The sequence below is a fragment of the Ricinus communis genome, chromosome 6 (genome assembly GCF_019578655.1).
Source record: "Ricinus communis isolate WT05 ecotype wild-type chromosome 6, ASM1957865v1, whole genome shotgun sequence".
In the NCBI taxonomy this organism is placed as follows: domain Eukaryota; kingdom Viridiplantae; phylum Streptophyta; class Magnoliopsida; order Malpighiales; family Euphorbiaceae; genus Ricinus; species Ricinus communis.
This window is the reverse complement of record NC_063261.1, coordinates 1,181,895-1,206,344: the sequence shown is the minus strand read 5'-3', so window position 1 is coordinate 1,206,344 and position 24,450 is coordinate 1,181,895. Positions and strand designations below refer to the sequence as shown.

The 24,450-nt window shown below is 39.6% G+C and overlaps 1 protein-coding gene and 1 non-coding gene across 2 annotated transcripts; one reads left to right on the top strand and one right to left on the bottom strand.

The window, feature by feature from the left end:
* Nucleotides 1-3,611: 3,611 nt before the first annotated feature.
* Nucleotides 3,612-9,213, top strand: LOC125370425. Its single transcript, XM_048375806.1, has 11 exons — nucleotides 3,612-3,760; nucleotides 4,129-4,294; nucleotides 6,356-6,485; nucleotides 6,669-7,197; nucleotides 7,255-7,542; nucleotides 7,651-7,741; nucleotides 8,006-8,074; nucleotides 8,162-8,245; nucleotides 8,420-8,641; nucleotides 8,779-8,925; nucleotides 9,085-9,213. Exons 1-11 carry the CDS (start codon nucleotides 3,612-3,614, stop codon nucleotides 9,211-9,213), a joined length of 2,004 nt encoding a protein of 667 aa, XP_048231763.1.
* Nucleotides 4,015-4,118, bottom strand: LOC112534468. Its single transcript, XR_003078754.1, has one exon. It is a non-coding gene; the product is annotated as a small nucleolar RNA R71 (small nucleolar RNA).
* Nucleotides 9,214-24,450: the final 15,237 nt, after the last annotated feature.

Below are 24,450 nucleotides of genomic sequence, written 5' to 3'. Positions count from 1 at the left end.
ATTGTTATAATTCAATTCTTGTGGGTTTTGATAATGAACATGATTAGCTAAACCTGTTAACCCATTAGGGTTCTTTATCTAGGGATTTTTGTACTTAACTTTTGAATTGAATGTATTGATTTTCAATATTGGTTTGCAATAGAAGTGCTTATTGATTTGTTCTTCATATCTTGTTGAATGATTATTGGAATTTGAATGTTCTTGAGAAAGACGTTTAGGTTTGGATTGTCCTTTGCAACCTAGAATTGAATTCGCCTAGAGATAGGGTGTTCGTTCTACCGGATTGAGAATTAACAACTCTCAATAGTGTTAAATGGTACATAATGCTAATTTGGATAATTAGGGTTAGGAAGAGATTTCAACCTAATTAATCTAAGTTAAGATGTTAATTTCCTTGAGAAAGGCGTTAATTGCGTAGAGATTTTCTCATGGAAATTGAATTCAATCAATCAATTCCATCTTTAGTTTCCATTCCCTAGAGACAAGAATTCCTAAGGGGTTATTCCTCAACTTGAATTAATCCTTCCCTAGTAGCCGTAGTTAGATAACAATTAGAGTAGCTATTAGTTAATTTAGGAATTATTCATCATTCATTTTAGGCTAATATAATAGAGAACAAAGGAGTAACTCTAGGCTTTCACTTTCCCGAGGAATACGACCTTGATACTCGCCATTAGTGCTAGACTGCATCGATAGGTACACTGCCTTAGATTGTAGCTGCATAGATAGCAACCATCAGGTATCAACTTCTCTTGCACGCCTGTGCCCTTCAACGATGCAATCCACTATCATCGTTATGATATCAGGAGCATTTTATCATTGACTTACTAAGGTTATTAATAATGTTTAAGAACTCACGATGCATCGCCTACCAGTGCATCCCTCTCCGTTATCAAGGTTTCATTCCTCGGAATGCTCGAGAAGTTGACCAGATGCCCGAGCTTTCTTAGTGTACCTCTTTGGTACAACCTTGTTTAGTGACATAGGGAACTCATTGAACTTTCATTATCTAGCTCCTCTGTCGGACTTGGACTAGGTCTTTTCTTATGACTGAGGGTCTATAGTTCTCATATATCTATACCATCAGATGGACGTAACTGTTCGAGGTAGTAAGAGGATCTACAGTTTGTGGCACACGATCCATATAAGTTGTGATCTGACTTCTTTTTCTTAGTTCTTTTTTATATAGATATCACACATGCTGATTCTTTATTCTATAAGTTTGGGCCTTGGAGATCAGCCTTTTAGTGGACTCACTGCCCATATGCACTTCATAGGCTTTTCCTCGCTTGAGTGATTAGGGCTCGAGAAAGACTGTTACACTAGAGTGGTCTCAGGTTCTTGTGTACCTCATATGGATCAATAGTCTAATACGGGACATGGTAAATACAATTCATTAGTTATATAAATGCTTTATTTATATTGTTACTTACCTTTTTGGGTTTTGAGATTAAGAGCGATTGGTTGGGAGAGTGCAAAATGTTATCTGTGGCTAACCTTGAGCAAAGGAGGATCCTACTGGCTGGTCCTGCCTGTCGAGCTTGGTATTTAGGTGAAAGGATCTAGGACTAGGAGCGAGGTCCCAGCAAGCGTCGAGTCCCATTATTTCCTCCTCTTTCCATGTTCTAGACAATGGATCTTGCTAGGAAGGAGCTAGCGGAGTGTATGGTTGGGTTTGACAAGCTTCAAGACCTTACCATCAGATCCCGGTTGACAAACTACACCTCGTTCATCCTTCAGCTGTTATGGGATGTGCCTCTTGGCGATGATGTCATTGCTCATGTATTTTTCTTAGATTCACTCTGAGTTCTCTTTGTCGTGCACTGCTCTTTTAATCATTTATTTTTAGCTTGCCCGCCAGGCCCCTACTGCTCGTGAGCCGAACTGGGGGACAGTCTTCCTGACGCTCCAAGCCTTCCCATATCGCAGGCTCTTCTACTGGTGTGGCTTCCGAGGCACCTCTTACCGCCATGTCTGATACGGTTCCAAGGAATGTCTTGTTCCCTCTTGATCCGATGGTTTCATACTGGAGCCCACTCGGTGTGATGGAGCATCAGCTAGCCATGGATCAGTATTTTCCTCCAAAGTTCATTTCAAGCACTTGCACCTATGAAAGCTTATTCTTTTCTTCTATGTGTTTCATCTCTTGGTTTTCCTGAAAAGGTTAGTGACATATATACAAATATAGATTTAGAGGGATCAGTTTGAGCATGTATATCGATAGGTCAGCGTTGCTAATGTTCATAGTTTTACACATGGTTGCTTGCATATTATTGTGCATTTTCTTAGTATTTATTGTGCTTTTATTCCAAGATCACCCGTGTTTTGTGTCCTTTTGTATTCCAGGAGATTTTATAGGTCCATCATCAATGTTCGAGCAATTTTAGATCAATTTCGGGTGAAAGCGGATGTAATCAGAAGCGTTTGACCTTAGGTTGACTTTAGGAAGTCAACACAGCCCGTGCTTGAGCCCGTGTAGAGACTTCCAGGCCGTGTATCTTAAGCACTTTAAAGCAACATAGTTCTCGAGGGTAACACGCTCCAGAGCACGGCCCGTATTGGCTAACACGGGCCAGAACATGCCCTTGCTCGATTTAGTCATTTCATCATTTAAAGACCAACACGACCCGTGTTTAGGAGCATGGGTTGTGAACATGCCCGTGTTGGCGCGCAGTATAAAATTGAACGAGGCAAAAAGAGAAAAGGGTCTGCAATTTTTGAGTCGTGATCCTTCTCTATAATTTCTCTAAATGCGTTTCAGACATCCCGAGGCGACTTCTAAAAGACTGATTCCACCTTTTTTATCGTCAGATTCGTGAATCTTGGGATTCAATTGAAGATTGAAGAGGAGTTCTAGATCAATTCAAGGCATTTCGGAAATCATTTGCAATGTAGATCAAGGCTTTGAGTTGTTCATCCAATTCTAGGAAAAGAGTGTACATGTTTTGATTTCTTTATTCTTTCATTGTTATTAAATTTCTATTTGTTTTAGACATGAACATGTGTAGCTAAATTGATTGAGCCCATTGGGTTCCTTACTATGTTGGCTTTTGTACTGAAATGTTAAGATTATTAGAGTTTATTTTATTCTATTCTTTTTGCAATTAATAATCAAAATCAAGTTTTCTTTACATTTAGAATTTAGCTTTTAGTCATTAGTAAATTTAGAAACCTTCGTTATTATTGTTAAGCTAGATAACAAGGAACGAGTAGTAACTCTAGGATTTCACTTTCCTGAGGGATACAATATTTTTAATACTTGCGATTGTGCTAGGCTGAATCGATAGGTTCACTGCCTTAGTTGTAGTTGCATAAGCATCGCATCAAGTTTTTTGGCGCCGTTGCCGAGGATTTTATTTGAAAACTAGAGTGAAATTTGCTATTTGTTACTTTTGCATTTTTCTTTTCTATTTTTGTCATTGCTTTTTATTCATTTATTTATTTGTTTGGGTTGTTGCTGCCTTGTTCATTTTAGGCAGTTTATGACCAGGAGTTCTAATCCTGCACCAGTAGACCCTCTGCCTGAACTAGAGCGATCTCTCAGGTAGTTGAGGAAGCATTTAAATGTGGAGGAGGAGCAGATTGAGATTCCTATCCATATACTAGTAGACATGGGAGACGACAACAATAACATTGTTGAAGCAAATAGGATGATGCATGAGTTTGCTAGACCTTCCTTGGAGGGGACGCACAATAGTATATTGCAGCCACCTGTTGCAGCAAACAATTTTGAGATTAAGCCAAATGTCATTCAGATGATGTAGAAGAGTGTACAGTTTGGGGGCTTCCTAGTGAAGATCCTAATGCCCACATCGCAAACTTCTTAGATATTTATATACTTTCAAGATTAATGGAACTACCGATGATGCCATTCACCTTAGGCAGTTTCCATTTTCCTTGAGGGATAGAGCAAAAAGATGGCTACAGTCCCTACCAGCTAACACCATCACCACCTGGAATTCTTTGGCTAAGAAATTTCTTTATAAGTACTTTCCTCCTGCTAAGACTATAAAGATGCATAATGATATTTCCTCTTTTGTGCAGTTTGATGATGAGAGCATGTATGATGCATAAGAGAGGTATAAGGACTTACTGAGATGTTGCCCACATCACAGTTTGCCATTATAGTGGCTTCAGCTCAGCCACGAGGCGGATGGTGGATGCAGCTGTAGGTGGGGCCTTCAATAGTAAGACGCTACAGCAGGCCTATAACTTAATTGAGGAGATGGTCATGAACACAAATCAGTGGCAGTCTTCTTGGAGTAGGCCAGGACAGCAAGGAGTGGTGAACCAGGTAGATTCTACATCAGTCTTCGTAGCTCAGGTGGAGCTTTTGGCCAAGAATATCGACCAGCTCTAAATGCTTGTCCATGCAGCACATCTTGACTGCGAGTTTTGCGGTGGCCTGCACTACAGTGCAAACTATAATACGGGAGGTATGTTTGCTTTTCCTTCATCTTCTTCTACTGACCATGAACATGTTGATTATATAGGAAATGCGCCCAGACAACAGAACAACCCCTATAGCAACATATACAACCCAGGGTGGAGAAACCATCCTAACTTCGAGCGGCGAAATAACAATACCCAGGGTCCACCAGGATTTCAGAGGGTGCACCAGCAGTAGCCCTAATAGTAGACTGTTCTCCCTCAACTTTCTCATAACCAGGAGAAGAAGCCTAATTTAGAGGAGTTGATGATGAAGTTCGTGTCCACTTTAGAACAAAGCTCAGAGATGGACACAGCCTGAAATCGAGCACCTGATACACTTAGAGAATCAGATAGGCTAGATTTCTAAGATGCTGGCTGAGAGACAGCTAAGGATGCTCCCCAATACCATAGAGTCAAACCCAATGGAGCATGTCAAGGCTATCACCTTGAGATCAAGTAAGCAGTTATCTAGTTCTTTACCTATGGCTGATGATAATTGATGGTCGCTAAGTCAAGCAAGACTATGACCTAAGGCAGTGTACCTATCGGTGGAGTATAGCTAACGGCGAGTACCAAGCGTCTTATTCCCCAAAGAACGTGTGAACCTAAACCTACTCAATCTTTTCTATTATATAATCTAAAAAAATGGCATTGATGAATAATTCCTAAATTAACTAATAGCTACTCTAATTGTTGTCTAACTATGTCTACTAGGGAATGATTAATTCAAGTAAAGGAATAACCCCTTGAGAATTCTTGTCTCTAGGGAATGGAAACTAAGGGTAGAATTGATTGATTGAATTCAATTTCCATGGGGAAATCTCTACGCAATTAATGCCTTTCTTAAGGACACTAACATCTTAACTTAGATTAATTAGGTTGAAATCTCTTCCTAACTCTAATTATCCAAATTAGCATTATGTACTATTTAACATTATTGAGAGTTGTTAATTCTCAATCCGGTAGAACGAACACCCTATCTTTAGGCGAATTCAATTCTAGGTTGCAAAGGACAATCCAAACCTAAACGTCTTTCTCAAGATCTTTCAAATTTCAAAAATCATTCAACAAGATATGAAGAACAAATCAATAAATACTTCCATTGCAAACCAATATTGACAATCAATACATTCAATTCAAAATTTAAGTACAAAAATCCCTAGATAAAGAACCCCAATGGATTAACAAGTTTAGCTAATCATGTTCATCATTACAACCCACAAGAATTCAATTACAAAATGAGTAAAGGTAGAGAAACCCGAATACACCCTTGGATGAGAGTAAACAGCTCCAATTCCTCTTGCCCAATCTTGGATCGATTCTTATTCCTCTTACTCGGATTGAAACCAATCGACAATCCTCGCCAATCTTTGATCTTTGAAGAGAATCCAAGTGAAACCTTGGTCCAAGTCTCATTTTTCCTTAGTTCCAACTCAGAAAACCCTTAGAGAGAGAAAAAGATGAGTTTTTGGACGTTCTAACCGTAGCTTTTTTCGCCTTTCCCTCTTTTCTTGCTTTTAATTAATTCGTCCAGCTGCTGTGAACATGGCCGTGTTGATGCCCATGTCGGGAACACGGCCTGGTGCTGATGCCCGTGTTGGGGACACTGCCTGGTGTTGATGCCCGTGTTACTCTCTGTGGTCGTGCTCCTTAATGCATCTTTTTTCCTATTGTCAAATGCACCTAACATGCCCGTGTTCAGCTTCCTTATGCGCAAACTCGACTTATTTCGGCAACTTTGACGTCCAATTCTGCTCTAATTCTTCCCTTTATCACTCTTTGGCTTCGTTTGGACCTAATGCACACAAACAGACGCATAGGGTGAGTGTTGGGACCAATTCACATCCAAATGTACATAAAATCAACCTTAAAAACCCAATTTAGATGTGTGTATTTTACGCACATCAATGATGTTATTGTACAGGATGAGCCATCTAGGAAGGAGCCAGAGCCTGTGCGAACTAAGGACAAGAAGAAGAGTCTCGTGAGGGAATACCAGCCTCTAATTCCATATCCTGCGAGGTTGAAGCAGGAGAAGGTTGATCAGCAGTTTAGTAAGTTCTTGGATTTATTTAAGCAGTTGAGGATTAACCTACCTTTTGTTGAGGCTATATCGTAAATGCCTAGATATGCAAGGTTCTTGAAGGAGATTCTAAGCAACAAGAGGAAGTTGGAGGACTTGGGACTTGTGACATTAAATGAGGAGTGCTAAGCCATTCTTTAAAATAAGTTTCCAGTGAAGAGGCGTGATCCAGGGAGTTTCATTGTACCTTGTATTATTGGTGATTTGCCTATTAGTGATGCTTTAGCTGATTTAGGTGCTAGCATCATGCCTAGTAGTTTGTTTGAGAAATTAGGTTTGAGTGAGCCTAAACCTACTAGGATGAGCATACAGTTAGCAGATAGGACTGTGAAATATCCTAGGGGAATAGTTGAGAATGTACTTGTTAAGGTAGATAAGTTTATATTTTCTATTGACTTTGTTGTTATGGACATGGAGGGTGAGAGTAGCATGCCTTTAATTCTAGGTAGGCCTTTCCTTGCAGGATCTAGGGCTGTTATAGATGTGTGTGATGGGAAGTTACAAATTAGAGTAGGTGATGAGACTATTACCTTTGACCTTAGCACTTCTATAAGACATTCACTTGACCACGATGATACTGTGTATTCTGTTGATGTTTTGGATGATATTGTGGAGTCTCAATTGCAGGAGATATTACTTGATGATCCTTTGCAAGTAGCATTACAGGCTGATGAGGAGGAGTTGTCCAATGAGGATGTGTTGGAGCAACTTCCTTATTTGCTGGCTAGTGAGCTGAGCAGGTCTATTGACCATTTTGACAAGTCAAGGGTGCATAAATTGAGACCTTCACTTGAGGAGCCACCAGCTTTGGAATTGAAAAAGTTGCCTAAGCACTTGACCTATGCCTATCTGGATGAGGCGGAGAAGCTGTCGGTGATCATTGCAGCTGATTTGACTTATGAGGAGAGGGAGATGACTTTGGCTTCTCTCAGAAAGTATCTCGAGGCCTCTGTATACAAGATTGCAGACATTCCTGGAATCAACCGGAGCTATTGTTCGCATAAGATCCTGATGGAGGATAATTACAGGCCAGTGATACAGCCACAATGACGTTTGAACCCGAATATGAAGGAAGTAGTCAAGAAGGAAGTAATTAAACTTCTAGATGCATGTTTGATTTACCTTATTTCTGACAGCTCTTGGCTTAGTCCTGTACAGGTTGTGCCCAAGAAGGGAGGTATGGCAGTGGTCAAGAATGAGAAGGATGAGCTGATATCGACTAGGATGGTAACTAGTTTGCGAGTTTGCATTGATTACAAGAGGCTCAATAATACAACATGGAATTACCATTTTCCTCTTCCTTTTATTGACCAGATGTTAGAGCTCTTATTAGGGTATATGTTCTATTGCTTTCTTGACTATTTTTTAGGTTATTTTCATATTTCTATTGTACTTGAGGACCAAGAGAAAACTACTTTCACTTGCCCCTATGGTACGTTCGTATATAGGAGTATGCCATTCGGTTTGTGCAATGCACCTGCTACTTTCCAGAGGTGTATGATGGCGATCTTCCATGATATGATTGAAGAGTCTATGGAGGTGTTCATGGATGACTTCTCGGTATTTGGTAACTATTTCTCCCATTGTTTGCTTAACTTAGAGCGTATGCTTGCACGCTGTGTAGAAGCTAACCTTGTGCTGAATTAGGAAAAGTGTCATTTTATGGTGAGAGAGGGTATTGTGCTAGGGCATAAGATTTCACATGCAGGGATGGAGGTAGATAGAGCAAAGGTAGATACTATTACTAAGTTGCCACCTCCTATCTCGATTAAGGCTGTTAGGACTTTCCTTAGTCATACAGGTTTTTATATAAGGTTTATTAAGGACTTTTCTAAGATTGCTAGACCTTTGACCTAGTTGCTTGTAAAAGATGTTCCATTTGTATTTTCCGATGACTGATTATAGGCTTTTGAGTTACTTAAGGAGAAGTTAACTACAATCCCTATTCTGGTTTCGCCTAATTGGAGGTTGCCTTTTGAGCTAATGTGTGATGCTAGTGATTTTGTAGTTGGAGCTGTTTTAGGACAGAGGCTTGAGAAGAAGTTCCAACCAATCTATTATGCTAGATACACATTGACAGATGCCCAGGAGCACTATACCACTACTGAGAAGGAGTTGCTTGCTCTCGTATATGCTTTTGACAAGTTCCCTCATACTTGGTGCTATCTAAGACCGTGGTCTACACGAATCATTCGGCGTTGAGGTACTTGTTTGGAAAGCATGATGCTAAGCCGGGACTGACTCGTTGGATTTTGCTTTTACAGGAATTCGACATTGAGATCAAGGATAAGAAGGGTGCAGAGAACTTGGTCACAGATCACCTTTTAAGATTGGAGAACCCGAGCCTAGATGCACTTGATGAGAGGGCTATTGATGACAGTTCTCTAGATGAGTATTTGTGCTCTATTAAGGTATCTTTGGATATCCCTTAGTTTTTCGATTTTGCGAATTACTTGGTTGCAAAGGTCTTACCAAAGGGTATGACATTTTAGCAAAAGAAGAAATTCTTTGCTGATTTGAAGTACTACATTTGGGAAGACCCTTTTTTGCTTTGAGTTTGTGCAGACCAGGTGATTGGACAATGCGTGTATGGGGAGGAGATCCTTCAAATTTTGAGGCATTGCCATGAGGGACCGATGGGAGGTCATCAAGCAGTTAACCATACTGCTAGAAAGTTTCTTGATGCTGGATTCTATTAGCCGACCATCTTTCGGGATGCTAGAGCATTCGAGCAGGTTTGTGATGCATGCTAGAGGTCAGGTAACATCTCTAATTGTGATGAGATGCCCCGAATGACCATTCAAGCGGTTGAGATATTTGATGTTTGGGACATTGACTTCATGGGGTCATCTCCTTCTTCTTTTGGTAATAAATATATCCTTGTTGCTGTTGAGTATTTCTCTAAGTGGGCGGAAGCGCAGGCTTTCCCTACTGATGATGATAGAGTCGTTACTAAGTTCCTTAGCGATTGTTTGCTAGGTTTGGCACACCTAGGGCACTAATTAGTGATAGAGGGACTCATTTTTGTAATGCTCAACTGGAGAGAGTACTTAAGCGATATGGAGTGACCCATAGGTTTTCTACACCCTATCACTTGCAGACTAGTGGGTAAATAGAGGTTACCAATAGGGGTTTGAAATGTATCTTAGAGGAAACTGTGGGAGTAAGTAGGAAGGATTAGGCGAATAAGTTAGATGATGCACTTTGGGCATTTAGGATAGCTTATCGTACTTCTACAGGTTTTACACCTTGTAGGCTTGTGTATAGGAAAGCTTGCCATTTACCTGTTGAGTTAGAGCATAGAGCCCTTTGGGCCTTGAGAACTTGTAATTTTGATGTTGATTCTACAGGTAAACAGAGACAGTGGCAGCTCAATGAGTTAGATGAGTGGCACCAGCAAGCTTATGGCAACTCATTGATCTACAAGGAGCGAAACAAGAAGTGGCACAACAAGTAGGTGAGGGGCTCCAAGGAGTTTCAAGTTGGAGACCCAGTTTTGCTCTACAATTCACGTCTCCGTTTGTTCCCAAGGAAGCTCAGGAGTCATTGGTCAGGATTGTTCGTAATCCAGTAGGTGTTCCCATATGGCACGGTTGAGTTCCATCATCTTGAGAAGGGAAATTTCAAGGTGAATGGCCATCGCTTGAAGCATTAACATGGAGACTCGTTAGAGGTTCAGGAGTGGGTCAATATGGTTTTGTTCCAGCAAGAGTAACCTTTTGCATGAGTCCAGCTACACGACTCGGTCAAAAGAAGTGCTCTCGAGAGGCATTCCCGACCTTATCCTTTGAATTCCTGTATTTTTTTAGCATTTTACTCTTTATTTTCCTTTTGCAATTTCTACTTAGCTTGTTTTGCATTTCGGTTGGTTTTGAACTTAAATCTTTTCATTTTTATGTTGTTTTGGTTGAAAATTACTTGGTTGTGTAGATTATTAATTTATACAGGTGTTAGTGCACAAAATAGAGTGAAAGCACATTTCTAGGCATCAACACGGGCTGGCCGTTTTGGAGACACGAGCGGGTGTTCCTGGCCGTGTTACTCTCTGTGGCCATGCTCCCTAAAAGCTTCTTTTTCTTTCATGTTTGACGCATCCAACACGGCCAGTGTTGAATCCAACACGGCCGTGTTAACCTTTCGCATGGGCATACTTAGCTCATTTCGACAGCTTTGACGTCCAATTATGCTCCAATTCTTTCCTTTATCATCCTTTGACCTCTTTTGGACCTAATGCACACAAAGATACGTATAGGGTGAGTGTTGAGACCAATTCACATCCAAATGTCCATAAAATCAATCTTAAAAACCCCATTTAGATGTGTGTATTTTACGCACATCACTTGACATGGCCCGTGTTTGATTAACCAGGGCGTGTTGGTTATGAAAAATGGAGCTACACGGTTTCTGAGAGTAGCACGGTTTCCAACATGGCCCGTGTAACTAAACACGGCCCATGTTCGATTGACTAGGGCATGCTGGGTGTGAAAAATGGAGCTACACGGTTTCCAACACAGCCTGTGTCAAAACCGTGTTGATTAAAAGGCGTTCATGGACACGATCTAAATAGCGAGCACGGCTTGAACACGGCCCGTGTCTCGAACACGGTCCACAACATGGGCATGTTGGCAGAGAACGGCTATATATACGCAGAATCACAACACGAGCGTATTGAGATCGTTTGAAAGAAAATTGCTTCAACATTTCCAATTTTCGGGTATTCTCATACAATTATTTACTTTCATTTTCCTCACACTTCGCCATCAACCAAATAAGTTTTCTTCTTCATTTTCTAATTTCTCTTCATATTCAATTTTTAGTCTTTATTTTTCTGCTTGTTTATTTGAGATATTTTTTTTTGTTAATCCATTCTCGTTATCTTTTCTGTTAATTTTGCTGTTCTATTTTTCAGTTTTTTGTCACTGTTATTATTATTATAATTTTTGTAATTTAATTACATTTTAAATAGTTGCTTCATTTTAATTTAATTTTACTTTTCATTGTTTAGCTTAGTTATTAATTTTCATTTCTTTTAATTTTTCCGGTTCTTTTAGTCTGCCCTACATTGCTGAATTGTGGAATTTTGGTTACTGTTGCTCATTAGTTTATGCTGGAATGCCATTGGGCATTATTACTTTGCAAGAATTTGAGGTTTGAGGCATTTTCTAATGCCTCAAATTTTTTGTTTTGTTTTTCCATTTTCGGCTGTTATGCTACCGAAATTTTGGCTATTTTTGTGCTGCTTGAATTGTTTAGCTGCTATGTTGACCAATACCTTTTTAGGTACAATGTCATAGCGCACCAGACAACAGCCTCCACGATAGGCCCAATACAAGAGGCGTCGCCCAGATACATATGCCTCTTTTTCTCAGTAGCAGCAAGGTCCAACACTACCACTACCACCACCAGCACAGCCACAACAGCTAGCCAGACCTTAAAGACCCTTAGCACTACCACCAGCTCCCGCGCGACACCGACTGCTAACCTTTCAGTCAGCAAACCACGAGCAACGCTTCCAATCTCTTCGATGGAAGCAAGTAGGGATTGGATGGTGTATTGACTTCACCGCACTGGAGAGGGTCAGACTAGCTTAGGAGGTCAGAGAGCTCTTTGAGACCCTACCATATGCTCGCTTCTTCAACATTATTGAGCCTACCTATCGAGAGCTCACTATAGAGTTTTGCAGCAGTTTGTTTCTATAGCAGTAGATCACTAATTGGCATCAGCCAGATGCCATTTCTTTTAGGTTAGGGGGCAGACAGTCTTCAATGATAGTGCCTCAGTTTGGGATGCACTTGGGGTTGTGAACTCAACAAGAGATCACAGAAGAGGCTTACCAGGGATGCCTATGAACTCAATAAGAGATCATCTGGGAGGCTTACTAGGGATGCCTATATACTCATGCCATCCTTTATGAGAGGATGTGGGATGAGATTATGATCAGCTTAGAGCATTACTATCCGAGCTGGTCGAAGGCCTCCAGCATTCCAGATCGGCTCCAATATCTACATTCACTACTGGTATACTCCATTATAGGTAGAGAGGAGAGCTTTGGGTAGTGACACAGATTGATGTCTTCATCCTTTGGGCACTACAGTAGCGCAGGAAGCTAGATTTGAGCTATCTTCTGGCTAATCAGATAAGGACCTTTGTAAGGGAGTCCAAGAAGATACATCTTTGTTTTGGCCCTACATCATATGGTTAGCTAGGAGGTTGGATGTTTTGGATGGCTGTTTAGGTAAGCTGACCCAGATAGGGGATATGTTACTAGTGGGAGTCCGCCAGATGATTAACATGTGAATGGTAATAGCTGCTCAAGGGCCCCATGGCATACAGTACAGATTGGTTAGCCAGATCCTGTGGGAGGCTAGGGAGGCCAAAGCTAGAGCTCCACAGGACCCAGCTGTAAACATACTAGAGCTAAGACCAGGGAACGTACCTAACCCGGCGCGTGCTTTCGCCCCCTCTCCTGGTGCTTCATCTTCATACACTGCTAGCACTTCCAGTGCTCAAATAGGTGCTCTTGCAAATAGCTTATACAAGATTTCAGACCTTCAGCAACAACACTTTACTGAATTCAAGCAGTTTTGGGAGGGGACTAGAGCACAGTTCTAGGGTTTTAATGAGGTACTGCAGCAGCTTTTGAAGGGCCTCAAGAGACAGGTTACATAGGTTGATCAGATGGTAGCTCAGCTCCAGCGGATGGCTGATTCCGGCAGGGATGATGGAGTGCACCACAAGCTTATAGCAACTCATTCATCTATACGAACTGGACTAAGAAGTGGCACGACAAGCGGTTGAGGGGCTCCAAGAAATTTCAAGTTGGAGAACGAGTTTTGCTCTATAGTTCACGTCTTCGTTTGTTCCTAGGGAAGCAGTCATTGGTCAGGACCGTTAGTGATTCAACAGGTCTTCCCATATGGCACAGTCGAGTTGCATTATCCCGAGAAGGGAAATTTCAAGGTGAATGGCCATCGCTTGAAGCATTATCATTGAGACTAGTTTGAGGTTGAGGAGCGAGTCAATATGGTTTTGTTCCAACACGAGTGACCTTTTGTATGGGTCCAGCTACATGACTCGGTCAAAAGAAGCACTCTCAGGAAGCATTCCTGAGCTTATCCTTTGGATTTATGTATTTTTTAGCATTTTACATTTTGGTTGGTTTTGAACTTAATCTTTTTGTTTTTATGTTGTTTTTGGTTGAAAATTACTTGGTTGTGTAGATTATTGGTTTATACAGGTGTTAGTGCACAAAACGGAGCGAAAGCGCATTTCTCGGCATCAACACGGGTGAGGCACGGTTCCTAACACGACCCATGTTTGATTGCCAAAGGCATATTGAGTGTCAAAAATGGAGCTGCACAGTTTTTTAAAGTTGCACGATTTCCAACACAAACCGTGTTTGATTGCCCAGGGCGTGTTGGATGTGAAAAATAGAGCTACACGGTTCCCGAGAGTTGCACAGTTTCCAACACGACCCGTATTGGTAAACACAGCCATGTTAAAGCCGTGTTGATTATAAGGCCTAAATGAACATGCTCCGTACGCTGCTCGAACCGTGTCAGAACACGGCCCGTAACACGGCGTCTTGAAACGTATATCGCGAAATCACAACATGGGTATATCGAAATCGTTTTAAAGAAATTTTTTCCAATTTTTCCAATTTTTAGTTTTTATTTTTCTGCTTGTTTATTTGATATTTTAGTTAGTCCATTCTCATTATTATTATTTTTCTTGTTAACTGTTCTGTTCTATTTTTTCAGTTTTTGCTACTATTATTCTCATTACAATTTTCATAAATTAATGGCATTTTTAAGTAGTTGTTTAATTATTTTACTGTTTGTTGTTTAGCTTAGTTATTTAATTTTTAACTTTTATTTCTACCGCATATTTTCGTTGTTTCATTTGGTTTAAGTTTTAAATTAATTTCAGTTGTTTAATTTTGCAACTTAATCCAATTTTTTTTTAATCTGCCCTACATTGCTAAATTGTGGAATTTTGGTTACTGTTGCTTATTATTTCATGTTGGAATGCCATTGGGCATTGTTTCTTTGCAGGATTTTGAGATTTGAGGCATTTTTTTAATCGTGCTTTTGCCCCATCTCTAGGTGCTTCCTCTTCATACACTGCTAGTACTTCCAGTGCTCAGATAGGTGCTCTTGCAGATTACTTAGACAGGATTTCAAACCTTCAACAACAGCACTTTACTGAGTTCAGGTAGTTCCGGGAGGAGACCAGAGAACAGCTCTAGGTTTTTTAACGAAGTACTACAGCAACTTTTGGATGGCCTCTAGAGATAGGTTACATAGGCCGATCAAATGGCAGCTCAACTCTAGCGGATGGGCGATTCTAGCAGGAATGATAGAGTGCAGCGGCTCTTTGATGACCTGGGTGATATTGAACTGGACCTCAATGTTTGTTTTCTAGACACAACCTAGCCCCCACTAGTCTCAGCTACCACTTAGGACCCTCCATCGTCTACTAGCATAGCTCCTGCCGAGGATGCACTGATGCCTCAACCAACCTCAACTTTTACTCAGGAACCTCCACCGACCACTAGCATAGCTCCTGCCAAGGACCTACCAATTTTCACTCCACCAGCCTCGATGGATGATCAGGGCAATCTTCACTAGTTTTTCTTTCATTTTTCTTACTTTTATTTACTTTATTTTTCATACATATTATGTACTTGGATATTATTGCCTTATTGTTCATTGTCCTTGGAAAATAATAATGGTGTTTAATACATCAACTCTGCCGGGTTAAATCGGTGTTACTTAATTGTTTCTCGAGTTGTCGAATTTAACTTAAAGTGTTGATTATGTCATATGCATGTATTTCTTAAGTGATGACTCAGTTAATGATGTTGAGAACTAATTGCAATTAATGCCACAATTCAAATGTGAGCTTTTGAGCATTCATTATGCACATGCTCCTCATATTTTTTGTTTGAGTGTGCATTGTACTTGGCTTTACTTCTAGAACTTCCTTTATAATGCTTATTGAGGTTACATGAATTTATAAATACCATGAGATGATTAGGATAATTTAAGATTCACCACACTTGGCCAAAAGCCTACCCTTTGTGTTTCCATTAGTTAAGCATGTTTGAGCCTTTACCCTACTCTTAATTTTAACACTGTTTCATACTTTACATTTTAGCCTTTTCATTTGATCTTTCTTTTACCTTCATGCTAGAATTTTTGGTGATTTGCTTACTCTTATTTGAGATTAAAATGTCATTTGCGATGTTGGTAAATTACCTAAGTCCTTTTGATATTTTAAGATGCTCCCTTCAATCCAAATTGTATTTTTGCTCTTTACTTTAGTCAGTTGGATGCAGCAGTTCTTTTATAAGCTGCTAGTCCAGTTTTGTTTAAAATAATAATAATACCTTTATTTCTTTATCTCTTTATTGGATTTATACTATTTTCGAGCGTTATTCTACAAATTGAGGACTTAATGAATAATTTTTATATTTTTTGGCATTTAATCCTCTGAACATACATTTTTAGTTATTGCAAGAATTTCTAGCATTTTCACATTTCTTTCCTGAATTTCCATACCTTTAACTTAGCCCCATTATAACCCTTGTAAAGACCTTTTTGATTTTGGTATTCAGTTGTTCGCAGTAGCAGAGATAGCATTTATGAGCAAGCTTATGGTAAGCGGGTTTTGTGCATTTAATTTGAGGGATTTGTTTTTCACCTTGTACACACTTTGAGTGACTTGAATGATCCCTGTGAGGCATTAGTTTTTGATGTTGGTTATTGAGTTGTTGCTTAAGTTACTCATGCATTGATACTATCTCCATTCTCTGTTAATGATTTACAACTTAACTTACGATTGAGTTTCTTTTGAGATGTGTTGAATGCTATTTGTTGTGGCCTAGGGGCATGAACTTTGAGGACTTACTGACCGAATTTTTCTGAGTTGAGTTATTAATTGCTTGAGGACAAGCAAAAGCTTAAATGTGGAGTGATTTGATGTGCATAGTTTTACACATGTTTGCTTGCATATTATTGAGCATTTTTTAGCATTTATTGTGTTTTTATTCCAAGATCACCCGTGTTTTGTGTCCTTTTGTATTCTAGGAGATTTTATAGGTCCATTATCAGTGTTCAAGCAATTTCAGATCAATTTCGGGTGAAAGCGGACGTGATCAGAAGCGTTTGACCTTTGGTTGACTTTTGGAAAGTTAACATGGCCCGTGTTTGAGCCCGTGTAGAAATTTCCAGGCCGTGTAGCTTAAGCACTTTGAAGCAACACAGTTTCTGAGGAAAACATGCCCTAGAGCACGACCCGTGTTACCTAACATGGGCCAGAACATGCCTTTGCTACATTTAAGAGCACGACCCATGTTGGCTAACACGGGCATGAACACGCGCGTGTTGAAGCGCAATATAAAATTGAATGAGCGAGTAAAGAGAAGGGTTCTGTAATCTTGACTCTTCATCCTTCTCTGTAATTTCTCTAGACATGTTTCAGACATCTCGAGGTAGCTTCCAGGAGACTGATTCCGCCTTTTGACATCGGATTCGTGACTCTTGGGATTCAATTGAAGATTGAAGAAGAGTTTTGGAGCAATTCAAGAGGCATTCTAGAGATCATTTGCAGTGTAGATCAAGGCTTTGAGCTATTCATCCAATTCTAGGAAAAGGCTATATATGTTTTGATTTCTTCATTCTTTCATTGTAATTGAACTTTTATTTGTTTTAGACATGAACATGTGTAGCTAGATTGATTGAACCAAGTGAGGTTCCTTACTATGTTGGCTTTTGCATTGAATTGTTAAGATTGTTTGAGTTTCTGTCCTTATATTTTTTTTGTAAGTAATAATAAAAATCCAGTTTTCCTTACATTGAATGTGTTGATTACTGTTCATAGAATTCTTTTAGTAATTGAGAAATTCTAATTGAATTTGAAAATTTAATTGCAAGAACAAGTTAATTTTCACTTAGAGATAAGGTCAATTAATTTGCCGGATTAAGAATTAACAAAGCTTAATAGAGGCGGATTAAAGCTTAAGGCTAATTTAATAATCGATCGTTAGGAAGAGATTCCAACTTTAGGTTCTTAGGTTTAGGAATTCTGTTTTCTCAGTTCTCAACAATCTGTTATCCTTTGTTTGGTTGCCAACTAGTCTAGGTCCTCTTTGGGTTTACTTTCTTGTCTTGATTATTCCCCTTTCCATTCATTCTCGATTACATTTAGAATTTAGCTTTTAGTCATTAGTAAATTTAGAAACCTTCGTTATTATCGTTAGGCTAGATAACAAGGAACGAGTAGTAACTCTAGGATTTCACTTTCTTGAGGGATATGATATTTTTAATACTTGCCATTGTGCTAGGCTGCATCGATAGATTCACTGCCTTAGTTGTAGTTGCATAAGCATCGCATAAGCTATAAGTAGACAATTCTTCATCCTTGGTAAAGACTGGTGGGTAAGAACCAAAATAAATTATGAGATGCAAAATGTATGCATGTATGCAATGCACTAACTAATTCTCCTTTTGAGTTTTCAATAGAGGGACCACGAGGGACTGCAGGGGCAACTGGATGACTGGCAACATTAGCTTGATGCTCAGCAACGTCATATCGACATGCTGACCCTTTAGCTGTCGGTCTTGCAAACCTAAGGGATGCATACTGAATCAGATGACGAGATGGGTAGTTCGGGAGGGAACTCTTACTTCTAACTTTCCTTTGTATTTTTCTTCTGATTGCTTGTAAAACTTGACACCTTGTAGACCTTTTAATTTTTTAAGATATAAAATGTGGCTTTGGCTTTTGAATTGTCTCCATTTTCCCCATTTCTTTTATTTTTGCATTTGTATGAGTTTGTGTGCGCCGAAAATCAAGTAAGCACCTGAAAAACTACCAAAAATAGGCCAAAAAATCTCACCAAGAGGCCCTACAGCTAAACCTCTTTTGTTTTACTTTCTTTTACCCTAACTTTTGCCTAAGCTGCCCTCTCGAGTTTTCAACTTAGCAGACTTCTGTCTTAACTTTTGCCTAAGCAGCCCTTTCACGTTTTCAACTTAGCAGACCTTACTTTTGCCTAAGCCGCACTTTCGGGTTTTCAACTTAGCTTATTTATCTACGAGAGAAGCTTCATATATCAACTTCCCCTGACTTTGCCCGATTTAATAGGACTCGAGTACTAGCTGCTCTATCTAAGGATGAAAATGCAGATGCAAAGAGGATGAGGAGATAAAAGTTATGGTTCTTTTCATATCTCATTCACTTTGCTTAGAACTTTTTAGCTTTGTTTTTCTTTCAGTTAGTGTGTAATATGTTAAACAGACATACATATGTTTGATAATAAGTCTAAACAACTTTATTCATTTAGTAAAAGCCCGGATGGGTATATTTTAATTTCTCACGATATAGCTCCTGTCATCAACTAGTCTTTTCAGATTTTTTAGCTGATTATTTTCTCTCTTTTGCCTTGACTTTTGCCTGATCAGCCTTTTTAGGTTTTCGAATCAGCAGGCTATTTTTTCTATTGCTCTTTTTTCATACATGGCATATATTGATTCAGTTAGTGTGTAAAATGTTAAATAGACATATATATGTTTGATAATAATTCTAAACAACTTTATTCATTTAGTAAAAGCTAGATGGGTATATTTTGATTTCTGACGATATAACTCATGTCATCAACTAGTCTTTTAAGATTTTCTACCTAATTATTTTCTCTCTTTTGCCTTGACTTTTGTTTGATAAGCTTTTTTAGGTTTTTCGAATTAGCAGGCTATTTTTCTATTATTCTTTTTTTTCATATATGGTATATATTGAGACGATCTATGTTGATTGGCTCAATGAACTCGTTCCCTTCCAATGAGATCTTAGCAGCACCTTTAGATAGAATCTCCTTTACCAAGTATAGGCCTTCCTAGTTAGGGCCGAACTTTCCTCTTGGATCGAATGCAGTAGGTCTTGTATGGTTCAATACTAGATCACTAGCTCTTATCTTTCTTGGCTTTACTTTCTTATTGAATATACTGGCTATCCTTTTTTGATACAACTGCATGTGGTATAGGGCTTTCGTCCTTTTCTCATCAACCAATGCAAATTGTTGGTACTTTTGCTCAACCCACTAATACTCTAGTATTTCAGCCTCCAATATAACTCTCAAAGACTTTAACTGTAACTCAACTAGCAAAACCGCTTTAGTCCCGTAAACCATAGAGTATGGAATTTCCCCAATCGATGTTCGCTCAGTTGCCCGATATCTCTGAAGTGCAAAGGGTAATGAAATGACTAGTCCTTGTGATTCCACACCATCTTCATAAGTATTTTCTTCAGATTCTTGTTCTACTCCATTCGCTTGAGGTCTATGTGGAGAAGACTTGCGATGCTCAATCTTGTATTTCGCTAGCAGGCTCATTGTTTCACCGATGAACTGTACCCTGTTATCCATCACGACATGATTTAGGACCCGATATCTGCAGATCAAGTTCCTTTCCATAAATATGCCATATGCCCTGCCCCCACGGTGGTGAATGACTCAGCTTCGACCCATTTCGATAGTCAATTGCTATAATTATGAACCTGTGACCATTCGAATGAGGCTTTATTTCTCCGATGATGTCGATTCCCCAAGCTGCAAAAGGACAAAGAGACATTAAGTTGTGAAGCTCGATTGGAGGCCTATGACTCAAGTCACTGTATAGCTGGAATTCTCAGCATCTACTCACCAGCGCTATACAATCCTTCTCCATTATTGACCAGTAATAACCTTTTAGTGTGATTTTCCTAGTTAACACTATGCCGCTCATATGAGGCCCAAATAATCCTTTGTGTATTTCCTCCATCACTACTTGAGCTTCTGCTTTAGTCATATATTGGAGTTATACACTCGACACCATTCTCCTATATATGACTGCCACATGGCTGATGTAGTTCCTAGCTTGAATTTGGAGAGCGTACCTTTCCTTGGTTGTCGCTTCTTCTAGATATCCCTGTTTTCTGTGAATCTCTTCAAATCGTAGAACCATGGCTTCTCATCTAGTCTTATCTGAACTTGCATTATTTGATCCCCTCGATCACAAGGCGCACTTGATTTCATGATCACCAAAGGCTTCATTGATAGCTATGAGGGATTAACCCACATAGATGATAGGGTAGCTAGTGCATCTGCCATCTAATTCTCATCTTAAGGCAAGTGTACAAAGGAACACTTGGAGAAGTTCCACACTAAAGTTCTGAGATAGTTGACATATAGCTTCAACCTCTCTTCTTTTACTTCCTATTCCTCGAGGGCTTGTTGGATTACCAACAGAGGATTGTAGACCATCAAATGCTTAGCTCCTGCTACCATAGTTGTTTTTAATCCAAATAAACATGCTTCATACTCCACCATGTTATTGGTCGCTTTAAAGTTCAATCTCTTGGCCATTGGCAGTATCTCCCATTCTAGCATGATCAGAACTACTCCTAAGCCTGCCCCTCTCGCAGTTATGGCTCCATCAAAGTACATCTTCCACTCTTAGATCTCAATGACCCCCAGATTTTCATAAAAAAATTCCAGATCCCAAGGATCGTATCCTTCGATCATGTTCTGAGCTAGAAACTCAAATACAGGCCTACCCTTGACTACCTTATGATGTTCTCAATATTGAATTCTGTTAGGAGCACCAACCATCTAGCCAACTTTCCTGTAAGAGGTGAAGTTTCAAATAGATACTTTAGAGGGTTTATTTTTAAAATTGCGTGCACCTTATAAGACTGAAAGTAGTGCCTCAATTTCTTTGTAGCCCATATCATGGCTAGGCACATCTTTTCCATGAGGTTATACTTCGACTCATAAGATAACAACTTCTTACTGAGATAATAGACCACACGCTCCATATCATTAGGTCAACATTACGCTACCATTGCCCCCATAGCTTCCTCTTCTTAGGCCAAGTAAAGGATCAGCAGCTTACCATCCATCGGTGACATGAGTACTGGTGGCTTCATCAGATACCCCTTGATTCTGTCAAAGGCCTTCTGACAATGTTCATCCCACGTAATGGGCCGATGCTTCCTTAAAAGCTTAAAGATAGGATCAAAAACCATTATGCGCTTGGAAATCAACCAACTAACTTATTGCAAGCATCACAAGAAACCTCTGACCTCTTTCTCTGTCTTCGGTACCGGCATCTCTTAAATGGCTTTGACCTTATCCATATCGATCTCTATACCCTGTTGACTTACTATACTGATGTGCATAGTTTTACACATATTTGCTTACATATTATTGTGTATTTTCTTAGCAATTATTATGCTTTTATTTCAAGATCACTCGTGTTTTGTGTTCTTTTGCATTTCAAGAGAATTTATAGGACCATCATCACTGTTTGAGCAATTATAGATCAATACGTGCGAAAACGGACGGGAATTCATCAAAATTGGACAGGGGCTCACATGTCAAACATTGAGCACGGCCTAGGTCAAGGCCGTGCTGATCAGCAGGGCTTGGACTCTAGCCGTGACCAACCATTAGCCTTTGATCCTCAATTGTGGCATTTTGGGCACGATTTCCGAGGCTGTCACGGCCTCCAGCACGGCCCGTGGTGGCTCAGCACCGGTGTGGGCATGGTCAGGAAGAAAACCTAATTTGCGAGAGTCGAAGGTTCAGCACGGCCTGGACTTCAGCCATGCTGACCAACACGACCATGACCACGGCCGTGCCGGGACAATTATATAAGGAAAGCGATTTCTTGAGCTATGGGAAGCAAGGGGCAAGGGAGAGATTTGGCGGCTGGTTCGGTTCTTGTAGAGTACTGAGTTCGGGAGAGAGTCGTAGAGAGGGAAAATCCTAGAATCGTAAGGTTCTGAGTGCAAAATAGTAGTGGAGCAAATCGAGAGGCAATTGGGAAGACCAATCGTAGTGCTGATTTAGATTTGGAGTTGTTCATCTAATTCGAGAGAAAAGGGTGTATATGTTTCATTTTTGTTATTCTTTCATTATAACTGATTTCCTAGTTGTTTTAAACATGAATATGTTTAGCTAGATCGATTAAATCCATTGGGATTTCTTTACTATGTTGGCTTAGTATTAAATTGTTGGATTGTTGAGTTTAGTTTTGTATCCTTCTTGCTTTCAGTATTAATAAGATAATACATTATTCATGAGACGTTATGAATTGTGGTGTTTAGATTGCTTTGTGTGATTGAGAAGTTCATTTGGCAATTGGAATTTTGAATAGCAAGAACTGGTTAACAATCACTTAGAGATAAGGATAATTAACTAGCCAGATTAAGAATTAACAAAGCTTAATAAAGGCGGATTAAAGCTTAATGCTAATTTAAGAATCAATCGTTAGGAAGAGATTCCAACTTTAGGTTCTTGAGTTTAGGAATTCGATTATCTCGAGAGAGAAACCGAATTCAGCTAAGAATTCATCCACGGGTAGCATAATTGGACTTATCAATCTGTTATCTTTTGTTTGATTGCCAACTAGTTTAGATTCCCTTTGGGTTTGCTTTCTTGTCTTGGTTGTTTCATTTATCCATTCATTCCTCTATCTCACTTAAAACTCAGCTTGTAGTTATTATTAAATTTAGAAATTATTCATCATTCATTTTAGGCTAATATAACAGAGAACAAAGTAGTAACTCTAGGCTTTCACTTTCCCGAGGGATACGACCTTAATACTTGCCATTAGTGCTAGACTGCATCGATAGGTTCACTGCCTTAGATTGTAGCTGCATAAATAGCCTATCATATACTCCCTAACAGCTTCCTTGATGTAACTCTAAACACGCTCTTCTTCAGGTTAAGTCCTAGGTTATACCTTTCTACTCGTCCTAAAAACTTATTAAGAGCCTAAAAGTGTTCTTCTCTTATTTTAGACTTTATCATCATGTCATTAATATACACCTCCACCTCCTTATGTGTCATGTCGTGAAACAAGGTAGTGGCTACTCTTTGATAAGTTGCCCTCGTGTTCTTTAATGCAAAAGGCATAACCTTGTAGTAGTATGTCCCCCACTTGGTGATAAATAACGTCTTCAGCTTATCTACTACTGCTATCATGATTTGATTATATCGAGAGAACCGTTTGTAAAGGGGTACATCGCGTTTGAAGCAACACTGTCGACTATTATATCTATGTTGGGAAGAGGAAAGTCATCCTTTGGGCATGCCTTATTCAAGTCTTGGCAATCTACGGACATTTGTACCTTACTATCCTTCTTCTGGATTGGAACAATGTTTGCCAACCATTTAGGGTGGTCAACTACATCGAGGAAATTAGCTTTAATCTGCTTAGCGACCTCTTCTCGTACTTTCTCTGCCCATTCCGGCCTCAGCCTTCTCATCTTCTACCTGACTGGCTTGATATGCGAATGAGTCGGGATATGGTACTCTGATATTTTCTTGTCTAGACCTGGCATGTCATTGCAAGACCAAGAAAATACCGCTTTTCTATTGTTTTCTCAAATTCTCTCCTCTCTTTAGGAATTATATCGTGAGTTATCAGAATGTCCCGTGGATTTGCATCTATGCCTAAATTAAATGAATCAACTTGTATGAAAATGAAAATGCAAACTACCATTAGGAAAAACATCAGACAAGCAAGCAAAATCATTCATATCATTTATCTTAAAGAGAAAAGAAACATTGTCCTTATAAATGTCGGACATTGTTACATCATCACAAAATGCATTAATGATATTATTTTCAAGAAGCGCAGCTAGTTCCTCTTGGATTATCTTTTCTGGCTGAACGGAAGGCTCTTCTAGCTTTAGCTTGGCAGTGACCTTCACTCGGACTACTTGATACTCAGCTTGACCATCCTATCGACAATTAGGTTCTTAAGAATCTCAAACCCTAGTACCTTAATCCCGAGCTACACTAACAGGTTCGGGCTCCTTAGAGTAGGGCTGTCATCCTAGATGAACACATCTTTTAGAGTCTTACCCCTCGGTTTGCCCTCGTCTTCTTC